This window comes from Lactuca saligna, chromosome 1 (assembly GCF_052625555.1).
Source record: "Lactuca saligna cultivar CGN05327 chromosome 1, ASM5262555v1, whole genome shotgun sequence".
Taxonomy (NCBI): Eukaryota; Viridiplantae; Streptophyta; class Magnoliopsida; order Asterales; family Asteraceae; genus Lactuca; species Lactuca saligna.
The window spans coordinates 23685153-23699422 of record NC_136417.1 but is presented as its reverse complement, the minus strand read 5'-3'; the positions used below and the strand labels follow the sequence as shown (position 1 = coordinate 23699422).

Below are 14270 nucleotides of genomic sequence, written 5' to 3'. Positions count from 1 at the left end.
CTCTAGACATGAAAGCATAGATAAAGGGGTTAAGTTGGACACAGCCAATAGTTGGGAGGCTCTTTTTTACACAAAGTATCCTCTGTTCATTATGAAGTTGTGAAATCTTACGTTCATGAGAATATTACTAATATAATAATTTAATAATATTTCACACACATACAAACCTACGTATACATGCAATTATTCAAGTATTTAGGCAAGATTTGACTTGTACTCTCCCCCAAAAATATTAAAACATTAAAAAAGATGGCGTATGAAGCTCACATTGATTAACTTGCTGGCTGATTTGAAGAGTGATTAGGAAGTTTCCAAGCTCCAAAGCTGGGAAGATTCTTAAATCTTTAAAGGATTCTAAGAATAATTTTTGTGTGTAAATATAATGAAATCTTAGAATAATGTGAAGAATAATTATTCAAATAGGATAAAATACTCACCAAAGAAATCTGGGAATTTTCTTTGAAGGGATGAACTTGAAGCTTGAAGGAGTTGCGAGTATTCTTAGGAGTTATTTGGAAGTGAGAAATGAGAAGTGGGACTTGGGAAGGAAAAAGAGTTCACGTATCTAAAGGGAAGGATAAGGGTGACTTGATATTTGCATGGAGTGCCAGTGGGTAAAGCTTGTTATCTATGGATAATGTGTGGTTTACCGAGATTTGCATGGGGAATGAAGGATTTACATCACATCACAGAGTCAAACCCATATATTTCCTTAGAGTCTCTTTAATAATCTTGGGTATTATTTATATAAATATGTTTAAAATAATTAATTTTGGCATAAAATAGGGGTTTAAGGGGTTTAGGATATGAAAAATACGAGTTTGGTGTGATTTCCGGCATCAAAATGTCTTAAAATGATAAAATAATATAAAATTTCTAAAAATGACAAAAACCTGGAGTGGGTGCTAGTTCTTGCGAGGGTCCGAAGGCTTAGGAAGGATTTCGGAGCCATTAAGCAAATTTCGGAGCGTCTTCTCGGATTTCCGAAGTCAGAAGGCGGAGTCCGGTCCGGCCAGGGATTTCTAAAGCGAAGCGAGGCAAGAAGCTTTCGGTGCTGCGAGATTGTCCGGATGGGAGGAAGTCCGAGATTGCGAGATGGTCCGGTACCAGGCTCTTCCAGAGCTCCTCACTTCCGGAGTCAGTTCAGAGGCTGCAAGGTCCGAAGCAAGGGTGGAGGTTCCGAAGATGTGCTTCCTCTTGGCTCCTTAGAAGGCATTCAGGACAAGAGGTTTAGGACCAAGAGGGTTCTGGACAAGAGGTTTAGAACCAAGAGGGTTCCAGACCAAGAGGGTCCTTTTGGGTTTTCTCTTCCGGTTTTGGGCTATTTTCGACTAAGGAAGATACGTAGAGAGATTTGGGAGAGATTCCACATACTTGGAGAGATTTGGGAGATATTTCATATTCTTGGAGATATTTGGGAGAGATTTCACATACTTGGAGAGACTTCATATTCTTGGAGAGATTTGGGAGACATTTCATATTCTTGGAGAGATTTAGGAGAGATTTGACATAGTTTGAGAAATTTGGGAGAGGTTTCACATACTTAAAGAGATTTAGGAGGGATTTCACATACTTGGAGAGATTTGGGAGAGATTTCACATACTTGGAAGCATTTGGGAGAGAGTGAGATATCATAGGAGAGATTGAGAGAGACTTTGTCGGGAGTCCTTTTTAATGTTTTTCTTCTTAGAGCAAGGACTTTAGACTTAGTTACATCCCATTTTGAGTGTCATACACCCCCGAAGAGTACTTATTAGTACTTTATAGAATTGATACTTCCTTAAATCAGCTTAGGGTTTTAAGTTTTGAACATTTGGGACTTTCAAGTGTTACTTTGCATTAGGATTTATAGTCGTACATTTGTAAACATAAAGAAATCCTTGATATATAACACTAGTTGAGGTGACCATATTGACTTGTTGACCTTTACTTGACCCGAAGCTTGCTGGTTGTCACAATATAGCATTGTACTTTGATTTTATTTGAACAACGTTGATGTAGCATTGTAGTATAATATTTTTACACTTCCTTTACGTGGCATATATGATTATAAGGGGAAAGTTGGATATCATCCTTATTTTCTGTAAGACCTCCCTTCACTACATAATATATACATTTTTCTGGTACAAAATTGAAAATGAGATTTTTTTTTTTTTTTTTTTTCTATTATTACAGGCTTTTATTGGGACAAATGCTATGATTTTTGGTGTTGCAGATAATGGTTATAACTTGTAGGATACTGCAAACCAACAACATCAAAAATAAGTATAGACAACATTGTACTTTTTGTTTATTTATTATTAAGCAGTGTATTTTGACAGACCACCAAATTATATCATTGTCTTTCCAGTTTTTATTTCTTATTAGAATATTAGATCCTAGTTGAATTCATGAATCATTCTACTGCGAACCAACAACGAATATCATGTTTCAAATTATTACCATGTATCGAATCTATTGGTGCTTAATTCTTTGCCTTTTGAAGTTTTTTGGGTGTTTTGATTTACATCCTTCAAATTAATCACCCTTTCCATTGCCGATGGTCCAAAAAATCGGATTTTTGGTAACATGTGTTTCCCTACTTTACATGGTGTTTTGATTTACATCCTTGAAAATGCTTGGACTTAAACATGATCGTTAATATACTTGAAACGTAACTATAGTAAAGACCACTTCATTTACCTACACCAATAAACTTGGAATATTAAAAAAAAATATACTAGAACATTTAATATGGACCCAACGACAAAGCCCATCTCATAATAGGAAAAAAAACTCAACAAAAAAAAAGTGATTCATGCTAGTTCATGTTAAATGTTATAATTTTAAATAAATAGAAACATAAATAAAAGGAAAATATAAAAGGATATTTAATTTATCTGTGACAATGATATTAAGGTAATTGAATAATTTTTATTTCCATAAAATTAACTTCGTTTCTTTCAAATTAGGAAACTAATCAAGTTATATATTAGCCATCACACTACATAAGGCTACCCGGAGTGGGCGTCCTTGAAGATGTGTGATGCTGATATGGCGTGTCCGAATATGCGTGAACAACGCCCCAAGGACTGGTGTTTTGGGTATGAAATGAATCGGAAAGCAGAAGAAGACGGAGCTTCCTATTGGTTGCTTCTTTTTTGCCCCATAATTTCGTTGGTTTTTCCTTTTAATCCAACGAAGTAGAAAAAAGGGGGGTGTACCCATTTTACAGAAATTGGGTGAAGAAAACAATCGAGTGGACATTATATATGTTTAATTGAAGTTATAAATGTGGTCTTTGAGATTCTATCATTTAATCCTATTATACCTTTTCATTTTTATTTGAATTAAGTTAAACTCTTAACTATATATAATTATGTTTATTTAGTTTTAAAATTTAATAATATTATTATTGGATTTTGTAATTAGTAAAATGATTACTTAAGTTTATAATAATGTTTTTTTTATTTAATCTAATATTTTAAAATTAAAAAAAATATAAATATAAATGAGATTGAGTGGTAACCATTTTCATTGTCTAGTGAGTTGGTAGTAAAACTGATATGGTATAGAGATGAAACACTTTTTCGATGGGTTGTATGTAACCACTCCAGCATCTCCTAGGTCCCATTAATCTGAAAAGTGAAAATAGACCCCTACATAATAATAATAATAATAAGAGTAAATTACACGAATAGTCCCTATGGTTTAGGGTAATTTGCACGTTTGGTCTCTAACTTATTTTTTTAACTCGGAAAGTCCCTACTGTTTGTTTTTATTACTCGCTTGGTCCCTGACTTACCTAGAAATACTATTTTGCCATTGATTTTTTGATTTATTTAAATTAACACACCCCCAATCTCATCTCATTCACCTTACCTTACCTACCCCACCATTTTTTCTTATTTAAATAATAGTCTTTTTAGGTAAGATAGGGACCAAACGTGTAACAAAAACAAACAGTAGGAATCAAACGCGTAACAAAAACAAACAGTAGGGATTTTCCGAGTTAAAAAAATAAGTTAGAGATTAAACGTGAAAATTACCCCAAACTATAGGGACCATTCGTGTAATTTACTCTAATAATAATAAAAACCATATAAATTAATTTACTCATAGCGGTTTATCACATAGTGACCTTTTTTTTTTTTTTTTACAATTGAGCAAGGTGTACAACCAGGTGAGTTTAAATTGCAAGACTTTGATACTGTATTCCTTTTTGCAGTAAGGAGATGACTTTTTTTTTTTTTTTTTTGCTGTGTGATTGTATATCTTTTTGCTTCGATATTCAATTCAAATGATTTTGCAGGAATTCTAAAATATAATTTTAGGCCATCGAGATGAGTGCAAGTTGCAAAAAAGAAAAAAAAATACATACTAATTTAATTCCTTTTCATTTATAGATAATGTTTCTCTCACATACCATTTACCCTAAGACATTAGAATCAGTTCACTAAAACACAAGAATCAGTTCACGGCAAAAGTATTCTTATTGAATTACAAGTAATCACAACATTATTACTTTTGTGTTTGCTAATTATAATTGTGGTTTTAGTAATTTTGTTTATTTATCATAATTTCATATTGAAAAATCGATTGCATATGGGTTTATGTTAAATGTATGATATTTCGTATCAAAAGTTGACCGTTGACTACAAAATTAAATTGATATTATCTAGTTTGATTATTATTTAAAAAAAAAAACAAAAAAAAAAAGATTACGGTGATGTTTTTGTCTAGAAATTTTTGTCATACATGTTAAGTAACAATATAAAAACATGTATTTACCATAAAAAAGAAAAAATAAGAAGCAATCAACAAACATAAACAGAAAGTTTACTAATACGAAATTTGCATATTATAAATAGATAGAGGCATGCAAATATAATGTCTTAAGACAAAAATTTGTCCCTATTCGTCCAATAGTTTCTAGATTTTTGCATTTATGATATAATTATCTCTAATTAAGTTCTTGCACGAAAACTTAATTTATGGAGAATCTATAATATGAAATCATGGAATTTGAGACAGAATTTTTGTATGTATGAGGTTATCGATCATTCAAGAGATCATAAAAATCAAATTCATATTGTAAATAGGATCGGTATGAAACTCAAAAAAAATTATTTCGGCTAATTACTCCAACCAATCTTATCAAGTAAACAAGATTAACTAATAAAACAGGTTTTCAGGTTATGTAGGTAAATCACTAGTAGTTCATTAGTGATTCAAAGTTTACAATTGCAACAGTTACCCCACTTCATGTAGTCTATTATATAACTAGCTTATAACATGTGGAAACCACGGTTGATATAATTATAATTATTATATAGATCAGAAAAATATTAAATGCTAAAAAAGTGTAACATATTTAAGATTGTAAGAGAACCTGAATTATTTAGAAAACTAAATAAACATAATTCTTTGTCTGCAATTTAGATACCATGTTGCTATAAATTCACTTAAGTCATTAATTCATAGATATGCACAAAATAGCAAAATAAGCCATAATAACGTATGACGGTAATTGTATAAATTATGCAAGATAGTATAATTCTAATAAGACTTATATTTATTACTTCGTAAAAGTAATTAATATTTCCAACCTAAAATTTAACGCCATAATTCTAAGGATATAACGATAGTCGTAGTTGATATGAAAACCTTATAACCATTATTTTTCAACTTTTGGAATCAACAACTTCAACTCCTTATTTCCTGCTACCACACGCACCTTTGTTGACGACGAATTCGCGTTGTCATCAACATCAAAAACTTCATCAAACTTGCATCAGAAATCTATACAATTAGATATCATATGATGTATGATGAGGACTTGGAGGTGTCAAAATCTTCACACTAAATGGAGTTATATTTTCACCGGATTGAGTGACATCCTTAAAAATATGTTATAAAATATAAAATGATAGTCAATAAAGTAATATTATTTTGTGTGTTTGACTAAAAGGTGACTGTATGATACATTCATAATTGACTTTTCTTGGGATTCCGAATTAATCAGTACCAAGTTGAAAGACTCTAAATTATAAGGCTACAAATATAAAGAACAAATATGAATATTATTGAAAAAAGTTCACATCTTAAGAATTTAAAACATTTTTACAAAAATTAAAATTAAATAAAGGTAACTAAAAAATAACAAATACAAATATTATGCGAAGTTATCAGATACTCTAAATTATCAGGCTACACATTTAAATAATGATTACCTACCCAATAAATAGTTTTTTTTTGCAACTAATTGATAATTTGCTTATCTTCGGTTTCCCATAAGATAGAGTAGATATTAGTTTTGTACCTTACATTGTAATATGTGACGTTTACTTTGAAAGCCAAATGGTTTTTTTTTAAATTAAGCTCGGGCGAAAATAACTCCAAACTGAATCCAAGCTGAAAAATAGAAATAAGCTAAAATAATTAATTCGTAATAAAAAAAAATGTAAAAAATGTTAATTTAATTAAACTAAATTCTAACATTATAGATTAGTATGTTGTTTTGAGCCTTTTTAAACATATGTGTAACCAAGATATACTTTAATAGAATGTTAACTGTGTAAATATAAGATTAGAGATTCGACCTTGAATTTTAGAATCCTAAGATGTTTCCAAAAAGATTTCATTTTTACAAATTATAACAAAGTTTATTAGATAGCACATTGCTATAAAATATAGAATTGAATTTAATTATTAAAATGTTAATTTGTTTAAAAAGTAAAAACAATATTGGATTTTCGCAAATTATAGCTATTTACATTTGAACGTACATTGCAATCATTGCTATATAAGTCATACAATTTAATAAAGAAATGTAAATTTGAAAGTATATTAGTATGAGAATTACAATTCTATGAAATTGTAAATAAAAAAACTTAAAAGAAAAGTAATTACTATATATCAATGTACTTTCAAACTATTATGAATTATAGCACTTTACTTTCAAAGTACATTTCTGTAACTTTTTTTAAAAGAACAAACTTTAGGTCAATAATATATAAGGATGAAGTGTTAAATATAATTTTTTAGAAGTAGGGGTCCATAACTTTAATATTTTTTACTTTGATAGTGAAATCAAGATTGGCAAGATCAATTTCTTTTAGAAAAGTAAAACTTGTAGCTGCCATATGGGGAATATTTTAATAGTTTGTATTAGACATGACATATAGTTGTAAAATAGGTTTTTAAAAAAAATGTAAAGTACATTGCCAATTAATACAACACAATTATAAACATACAAAAATAAAAGGACAAAAATGGTCATCAATTAAATACTAACATCGATGAATAGTGAAACTCTATAAATTTAATTAAACATAGTATCTGATACATAAATGCTTTAGTTATAAAAAAAATAATTATACCAAATATGATGTTCATACTAATAATAGGATGTATTAGATAGTACGATGCCCTATAAAATTAATTAAATACTGTATTAAAGCACACATACATGATATGTGTTTTAAAAAAATGGTCCTTGTTTAAATGATCTATGTTTAAAAAAATGCATACATTGTTCCTATGTAAAGAATATTGACTAAAATGAAGTGGTCGAGATTTAAAAAAATTGAAACAAATTGTCCTGCTTATATTGCATTTTCCGAAAAATAAACATTTTATAGTACATTACCCTTTCATGATCAAAGTATGTTGCCCTATTAAGCAAAAATATCATACATGTGACAAAAAATCAAAAAACAATATGTTAAAAAATATATACTTATTTTAAAATATTAACACAAATGGCCATTATGCAAGTTATGCATATTCTTAGCATTATATTTCTGATTTATAGCAAGTCTCGTGCAATGGGTAGAACTTTCAAAACACAATGTTCTATTAGGAGGAATTGACAGTAAGATGCTATGATAAAAATTAAAAAAATTAAAAAAAAAAAAAAAAACCTATTTTTTTATATATGTTTAGAAGACCATAACAATAATCAATAAAAAAATAAATGAGCAGTACTAAGTTGGTGTTGTTTGATGTTTTTCTTTGTGTCTTCGTAGTAGTAATGGGAAATGTGTATGCAAAAGCAAAATCCGGAGGATGTTCTATAAAATCAAAACCAATCATGTTTTACAGGTGTAAATATGTGGACGATCATGTAGGGCTGAATGTGTACAGTTTAACAAGTTGAAGAAATCATTCATAAGTACTGAATGAGTATAAAAAACAAAAATGACTTATTTTGAAACAAAAATATATTAAGGACTAAATGTGTACAAAAATATTAAAGACTAAATGTGTAAAAATGAGAAATATGTTATCATATTAAGTTATTTTTTCCGGTTAACCTGGAGTAACCGGTCATAAGGGCTAAATGTGTACAGTTTAACAAGTTGAAGGGTAAATGTGGATGAAAAAAAAAACTTAGTGTTCAAATGTTTACAAATCAAAAAATATATTACCATTTTAAGTCATTATCCCTTATATTAAATTACACATTTTTATTTAAGGATGTTTCATTTGATAAGAATGAAATTTTAAATTTCAATTAAAGAGAACATTTATCCACATTTGAATATATATTTTTTCATTAATATGCAAGATTTTTAAACGGGTTTTATAAGAGATAAAACAGAAGAAAAAAAATTAGGCATTAGAAGAATGACAAATAAGGGTTAGAACTTAGATGGGTGACATGTGACACTTTAGAATAGGAGAAGATAAAAGGGTAATTCTAACCGCACGACTTAAATTCCAAATGTACGAATTTTTGATTGACTCAATATACATCACTGAAAGTTTTTGACACTTTTTAATATATTAAACTAAATAAACGTTTACTTTTCAATTTTCATTAAATACCCTTATATTTATAGTTGATTTTCATATCATACCTTATACTTTTTGAAACTTTAGCTTTTATATATATATATATATATATATATATATATATATATATATATATATATATATATATATATATATATATATATATATATATATAGGTAAGAGTTATATGGAAAATGAATACAAGAAAGATAGTAGAGAGATTTGATTGTATTTTATTAAAACTATATTGTTTTTAATGGATCTATACCTAATATTAGGTACATAACAGCTACATATTCCCTAAGCCTTATATATATATATATATATATATATATATATATATATATATATATATATATATATATATATATATATATATATAATTTTAAACTATTAAATACTTATTGTGTCCATTTGATTTTCATCTGCTTCATTTGTGTCCATTGGATGAATATCCGTTTCGAATGGCGATGTGTCGTTGAAACAATAGTTACTTTCATTGAAACAATAGTCATTTAATATAATCTATATTTATAACAAATATCATATGTTTGCTTTTAACGAAAGTCACTTTCAAAATGACATTGTTAATTGCTTTCAGTCTAACATATAAGAAATATCAATGGTCTATATATTGAAAGAAATTGAAACCAAGTTTTTATTTTTATCCATTCTATTTTTGTTAATGTTTCATATAACTTATAATTTTATCTATAAATATAAATGTTTTCTGCTATATATATATATATATATATATATATATATATATATATATATATATATATATATATATATATATATATATATATAAGGCTTGACATTTGACGTAAGGATGGTTAAATAGATGTTACTAGAAACAAGTTAAAATTTTTTAAATAAATCGATCGTTAAAATTATAAATTTAAAATGATAAAATATATCGTAGTAAAAAATAAACTTAAAATGGATTTAAATTCCTAATGATAAACGTTAACATTTTAATATATATATATATATATATATATATATATATATATATATATATATATATATATATATATATATATATATATATATATAATAATAAAAGTAGAAGCCTAATATATAAAACTTTACAAAGCAGAAGGGGAAAATTATAAATTTGATGTATATTAGAGGACCCTAATTGAAAGTTTGACAAAAAGAATTATAAACACTGATTAATTTACATAGACACGGAATTGAATGCCAATACACCAATAATTCGTGTATATAATTCGTGTATATAGGAGGACCCAGATAAAATAACAAGTCCACTAAGCATATAATATTTTAATTTTTTTTTTTCTATACGGAACAAACAATTTTTGACAAACATATTAAACTACCACCACCGATACGTTATCCTAACATTATTAATTGATTATTATATTATTAGAAATTAAAGGGTTTATAGCCTAATAATATTAAATGTTGTTTTTTTGTTTTTTAAATCTTGAGATTCAAATCCCGTTTGGAACATAAATGGATTTTAAAACAGACTAGAAATAAATTAATTTGACGTTGATAGATTACTAAAAAAACAAAAAATGAAATTTAAAATAATGGGGTGATGTATTTGAGTGATTCATAAAGAAGGAGGTGAAAAAAGAAATTCAATTTGATCATAAATATTAGCATAATTTTATTTGATTGGTAGAAGAGATACAATACGAAATGAAGCAGGCTTTTCACATAACAGAACACGCATTAGGATTCTCATCACTGAACAACTGTGGAGCTGCCGGATAACCATACACCGATTCCACCACGTATCTCGGAAGGTTTGTTTGGTGACAATTGAATTCAATCTTTCTCAAATCTACGACTTTCGTCTCTTCTCCACCGCTCGCCGCCTCCTTTGGTTGCGCCGCTACTTCTCCGCCGCCGCCGGCGGCTTCTTCCGGTTTCTTCTCTTCCTTCTTCTTATCGGCATCGCTTTCCTTTTTCTTGACTTTTGCATCTTTACCTTTGTCGTCTTCAGGTACCTTGGGCTTTGGATCTTGTTTCACAATCGCAGTCTGTTTGCCTACTTTCTTGGTAACGTATTCCACCAGTTGCTGCGGCTCAAATGTGCCTTTCACCGCCACCTCTGAACTTTTTAGATCGGCTTCTGCACTTTCCACCCCTGCACAAAAAGATCTATTGAATTGCAAAGGAGATATACAATACAGCCAACAAATGGAAAAACGTAAGAGAATCCACAGTGGTTAATTTCTATCATAGATTTTTCCTACTAATTTCTTTTAACAAAAGCTAACGTTAACTGTTTCAAAAACCTTTCTCTGAAAATTCAACTAACTAATAGTCTTTATTTATTTGAAATACTTTTGTTAAGTATTCATAAATAAATTTTAGCTTTTAAGCATACATTTTTTTAATAAGATATTTCAAAAAGAAATATTGTTCAGTAAGATTTAAATAATTATATATATTATAATAGGAGATATTATGTAGTATATAGATTTAAAATTTAAGGTTTGGGATTGAATTTTGAAAATAATTACTATTTTTTTGGTAAAAAGTAATTATTTGATTATGTGGCATCGAACACACACTAAATGAATTAGCATAACAAAATATTTTCAAGAAAATGATTATTAGGTTAAAATAAAAACATTATTTCCTTTTGTCTTACGATGGTAAAAATCATTTTTAAAGGATAATATGAAAAAAAAAAATCAAAAGGTTGTGATAAGATTTGGTTATATATTTTAAGATTTTCTTTTAGAAAAACTTTTGCATTTTAAGGGTGTTTGGGCTTGTTTATTTGAAACAACTTATGTTTGTTTACAAAAATGTTTATTAGTATTCGGTCTTAAAAATTAAAATCAAGTTAAAAAAATGTTTGAATTAGTTTAGCTGATACTAAAATAAGATGATAAATTGTTTTTTAGGTTATGTTTAGGAGAGTAACTGAAAAAGTTAGTTTATACATTAATAATGTTTGATAAAAAAAATAGTTTATAAACTAGATTGCAATTGTAAAATGACTAAATGGAAATTTAGATATGTAACTAAAAACTAACATTATATATAATTAAGTGTATTTTTGGAATGTTTTTGTAAAAACTCTAAGCTTTTCAAAAACTGTTTTAAAGTAACTTATCAAAAGCTAGCTTATAAGCTAAAATAAGCTATTTTATATCAAACAACAAATTGTAGTAATATGGTAGTTTATTTTGGCCAAGAAAAGTCTTAGTGTTTGACAAATTTTGTTTATTCACATAAAATGTCCAAAAAATATATCTTAGCAATGTCATAACATAATAAGTGAATAAACAGTTTAATACTTTTAAACCTTTTTTACACTATCGAGTCACTTTGATTTATTTCAAGTTTTGAACTCTTAAAAATACTTTTATGAGGGTATATAGGGTTTTTCTGCCAAAAGATAGACAACTCCACATGGTTTTCTTAATCAAATTTGGTAAAAATGCATAGTTTTGGAGCACTTATCTAAAAATATAATGAATTTGACAAACTCTCTATTCTAAAATATGAATTTGACAAACTCTCTATTCTATCTCCAAATATCAAATGAGTAAATTTATAATCTTAGCTTATAAAATAAACGAGTTAAAGTGGGTAAAAATGGATATAGGTAAATATTTAATATATTTAGCATATCAAACATTTATATTCTCAATAAGACCCCTATATAAAAGGAATCATACGAATACTAACTATATTGGTTTTTGTGATGACATTTAATTTATCAATTATTAATAAACTTTAACCGAAAGAGAAAAGGCATTGATAAACCAATCCAACCCGATCCTTACCAAACGTCCGACCCGCACATTAACGTTTGATTCATTTCAAACTTTAATTCAGCCTAACGTTAATGTAATGGACTTTAAAGTTCAAACGAAATTCAGTGAATTACAAGTTCAAATCAAAGATATTTTTCAAAATATTTACAGATTACGGAAAGTGGGATTTCATAGCTGATCAAAAATTGTGTTGAGAATTTGAAAAAGAAATTACCTTTCATCTTCATTATGCGTTTTCTGATTTCTTGTGCACAAGCTTCACAATGCATATGAACTTTTAAAACCACCGTAATCACCTGTGGAGGAACCTGTGTTTTGATATTATAAACCCTAATCAAATAAACTGGATTCAGTGAAACTGAGATTATCAGAACAAATCTATTAATTTCCAAACCTCCTCTTTCTTCTCTTCAGGTTTCGACGCCTCTTTATCTTCGACTTTTTTAGGCTGATCAGCTGGAGGTTTTGGTACCGGAGAGAGAAGCTCAACTTGCCGGTGAATCTTCTTCTGAATCCGTTCTAGAACCTTCAATGGATCTGCTTTCTCTCCCTTCACTACTACCGTTTGCGTCTTACAATCCGTCTTAACATCCTCAACGCCTGATCGGATCACATTATTTTTCAAAAAATTAATCCAATCTATCAAGTGAGCAAGGAGTAGAGAAATTAAAGCCAGATATAATAACAAACAATCGAAGCCTTTGAAAATTGAAATATCATTGGATCGAATAACATTATCAGTTAAGCATTATTAATCCACTTCTTCAGATTAAAAATAAATAGATAAACGAAGATCAGATACAAATAACAAACCTTCGAATCCTTTGAGACATCGCCGGAGTTTGCTAGCACATCCTTCGCAATGCATGAACACTCTTAAAACAATCGGCGGAGGTAGAGATGGCTCCTTTGATTCCTCTTTACCATCGGCGACCGGTTTTGGCTCTACTTCTGATTTCTGTACTTCCTGAATCAAACAAACAGCATTCAAATGCATGAATATGAAGTTAAATGAAATGAAAGCTTCCAATCAAATGCATTGAACAGAAATACCTTCCCCATAAGCTCTGATTTACCGACTCAAAATTTTCAATCTCGAGTTGTGTGTTTGATAACCGTTAGATCTAATATAGGGAGAACTCACGTGCGACAGTGGAGATTGACGTGGCATGAGGGTCGTTTCCCTTTTACGTCGTCGTATTACAAGCACGCCTTTATTGTTTGTCATGGTATTGGACTAGATAAGAAAGAGCAATTTGATGACACTGACACGATAAAAATATACGAAACGAAATAAAATTTGGATGAAATTGAAATTCGTGTTCGTGTTAAGTGTAAAAAATATGATGTCATGTCATTTTGTGTTCGTGTTTAAAATTTAATACGATTAGCATTTATTTTTCGTGTTTTTCATGTTTGTCGTGTTTTTCGTGTTATTTATGATTAAATATTAATTAAATAAACTAATTTTTTATTATGTTATCGTTGTCGTGTTTTTCGTTTTTTAATCGGTTCGTTTTCATGTTAGTTAAAAAAAAAACACGACATCGTGTCGTGTCGTGTTTGTGTTACATAAAACATTATCGTATCATGTCGTATCAGACAAAAACACGACACGATGACCCGATTTGTCACCCCTACATAAAACCCATATAAACGGTTTCATTAAAACAATCACCAAGTTTTTTTCGGTTTTTAAAAACTAACCACTGTCTTCTG

At 28.7% G+C, this 14270-nt stretch overlaps 1 protein-coding gene and 1 long non-coding RNA gene across 3 annotated transcripts; one reads left to right on the top strand and one right to left on the bottom strand.

Moving 5' to 3' along the window:
- Positions 1-10378: 10378 nt before the first annotated feature.
- LOC145028934 (heavy metal-associated isoprenylated plant protein 7-like) lies at positions 10379-13710 on the bottom strand. Of its 2 annotated transcripts, XM_078977626.1 has the most exons (5): positions 13605-13710; positions 13365-13518; positions 12946-13151; positions 12766-12859; positions 10379-10903 (listed from the first exon to the last, which is right to left on the bottom strand). In XM_078977626.1, the coding sequence occupies exons 1-5, from the start codon at positions 13611-13613 to the stop codon at positions 10467-10469; spliced, it is 900 nt and encodes a 299-aa protein (XP_078833752.1). In that variant the 5' UTR covers positions 13614-13710; the 3' UTR covers positions 10379-10466. The 2 variants fall into 2 exon arrangements, with proteins under 2 accessions (XP_078833752.1, XP_078833747.1); XM_078977621.1 differs by lacking the exon at positions 13605-13710 and having other exon boundaries at positions 13365-13548.
- On the top strand, positions 10543-11159 carry LOC145028951 (uncharacterized). The gene is made up of 2 exons (XR_013676277.1): positions 10543-10681; positions 10760-11159. It is a non-coding gene; the product is annotated as an uncharacterized LOC145028951 (long non-coding RNA).
- Positions 13711-14270: the final 560 nt, after the last annotated feature.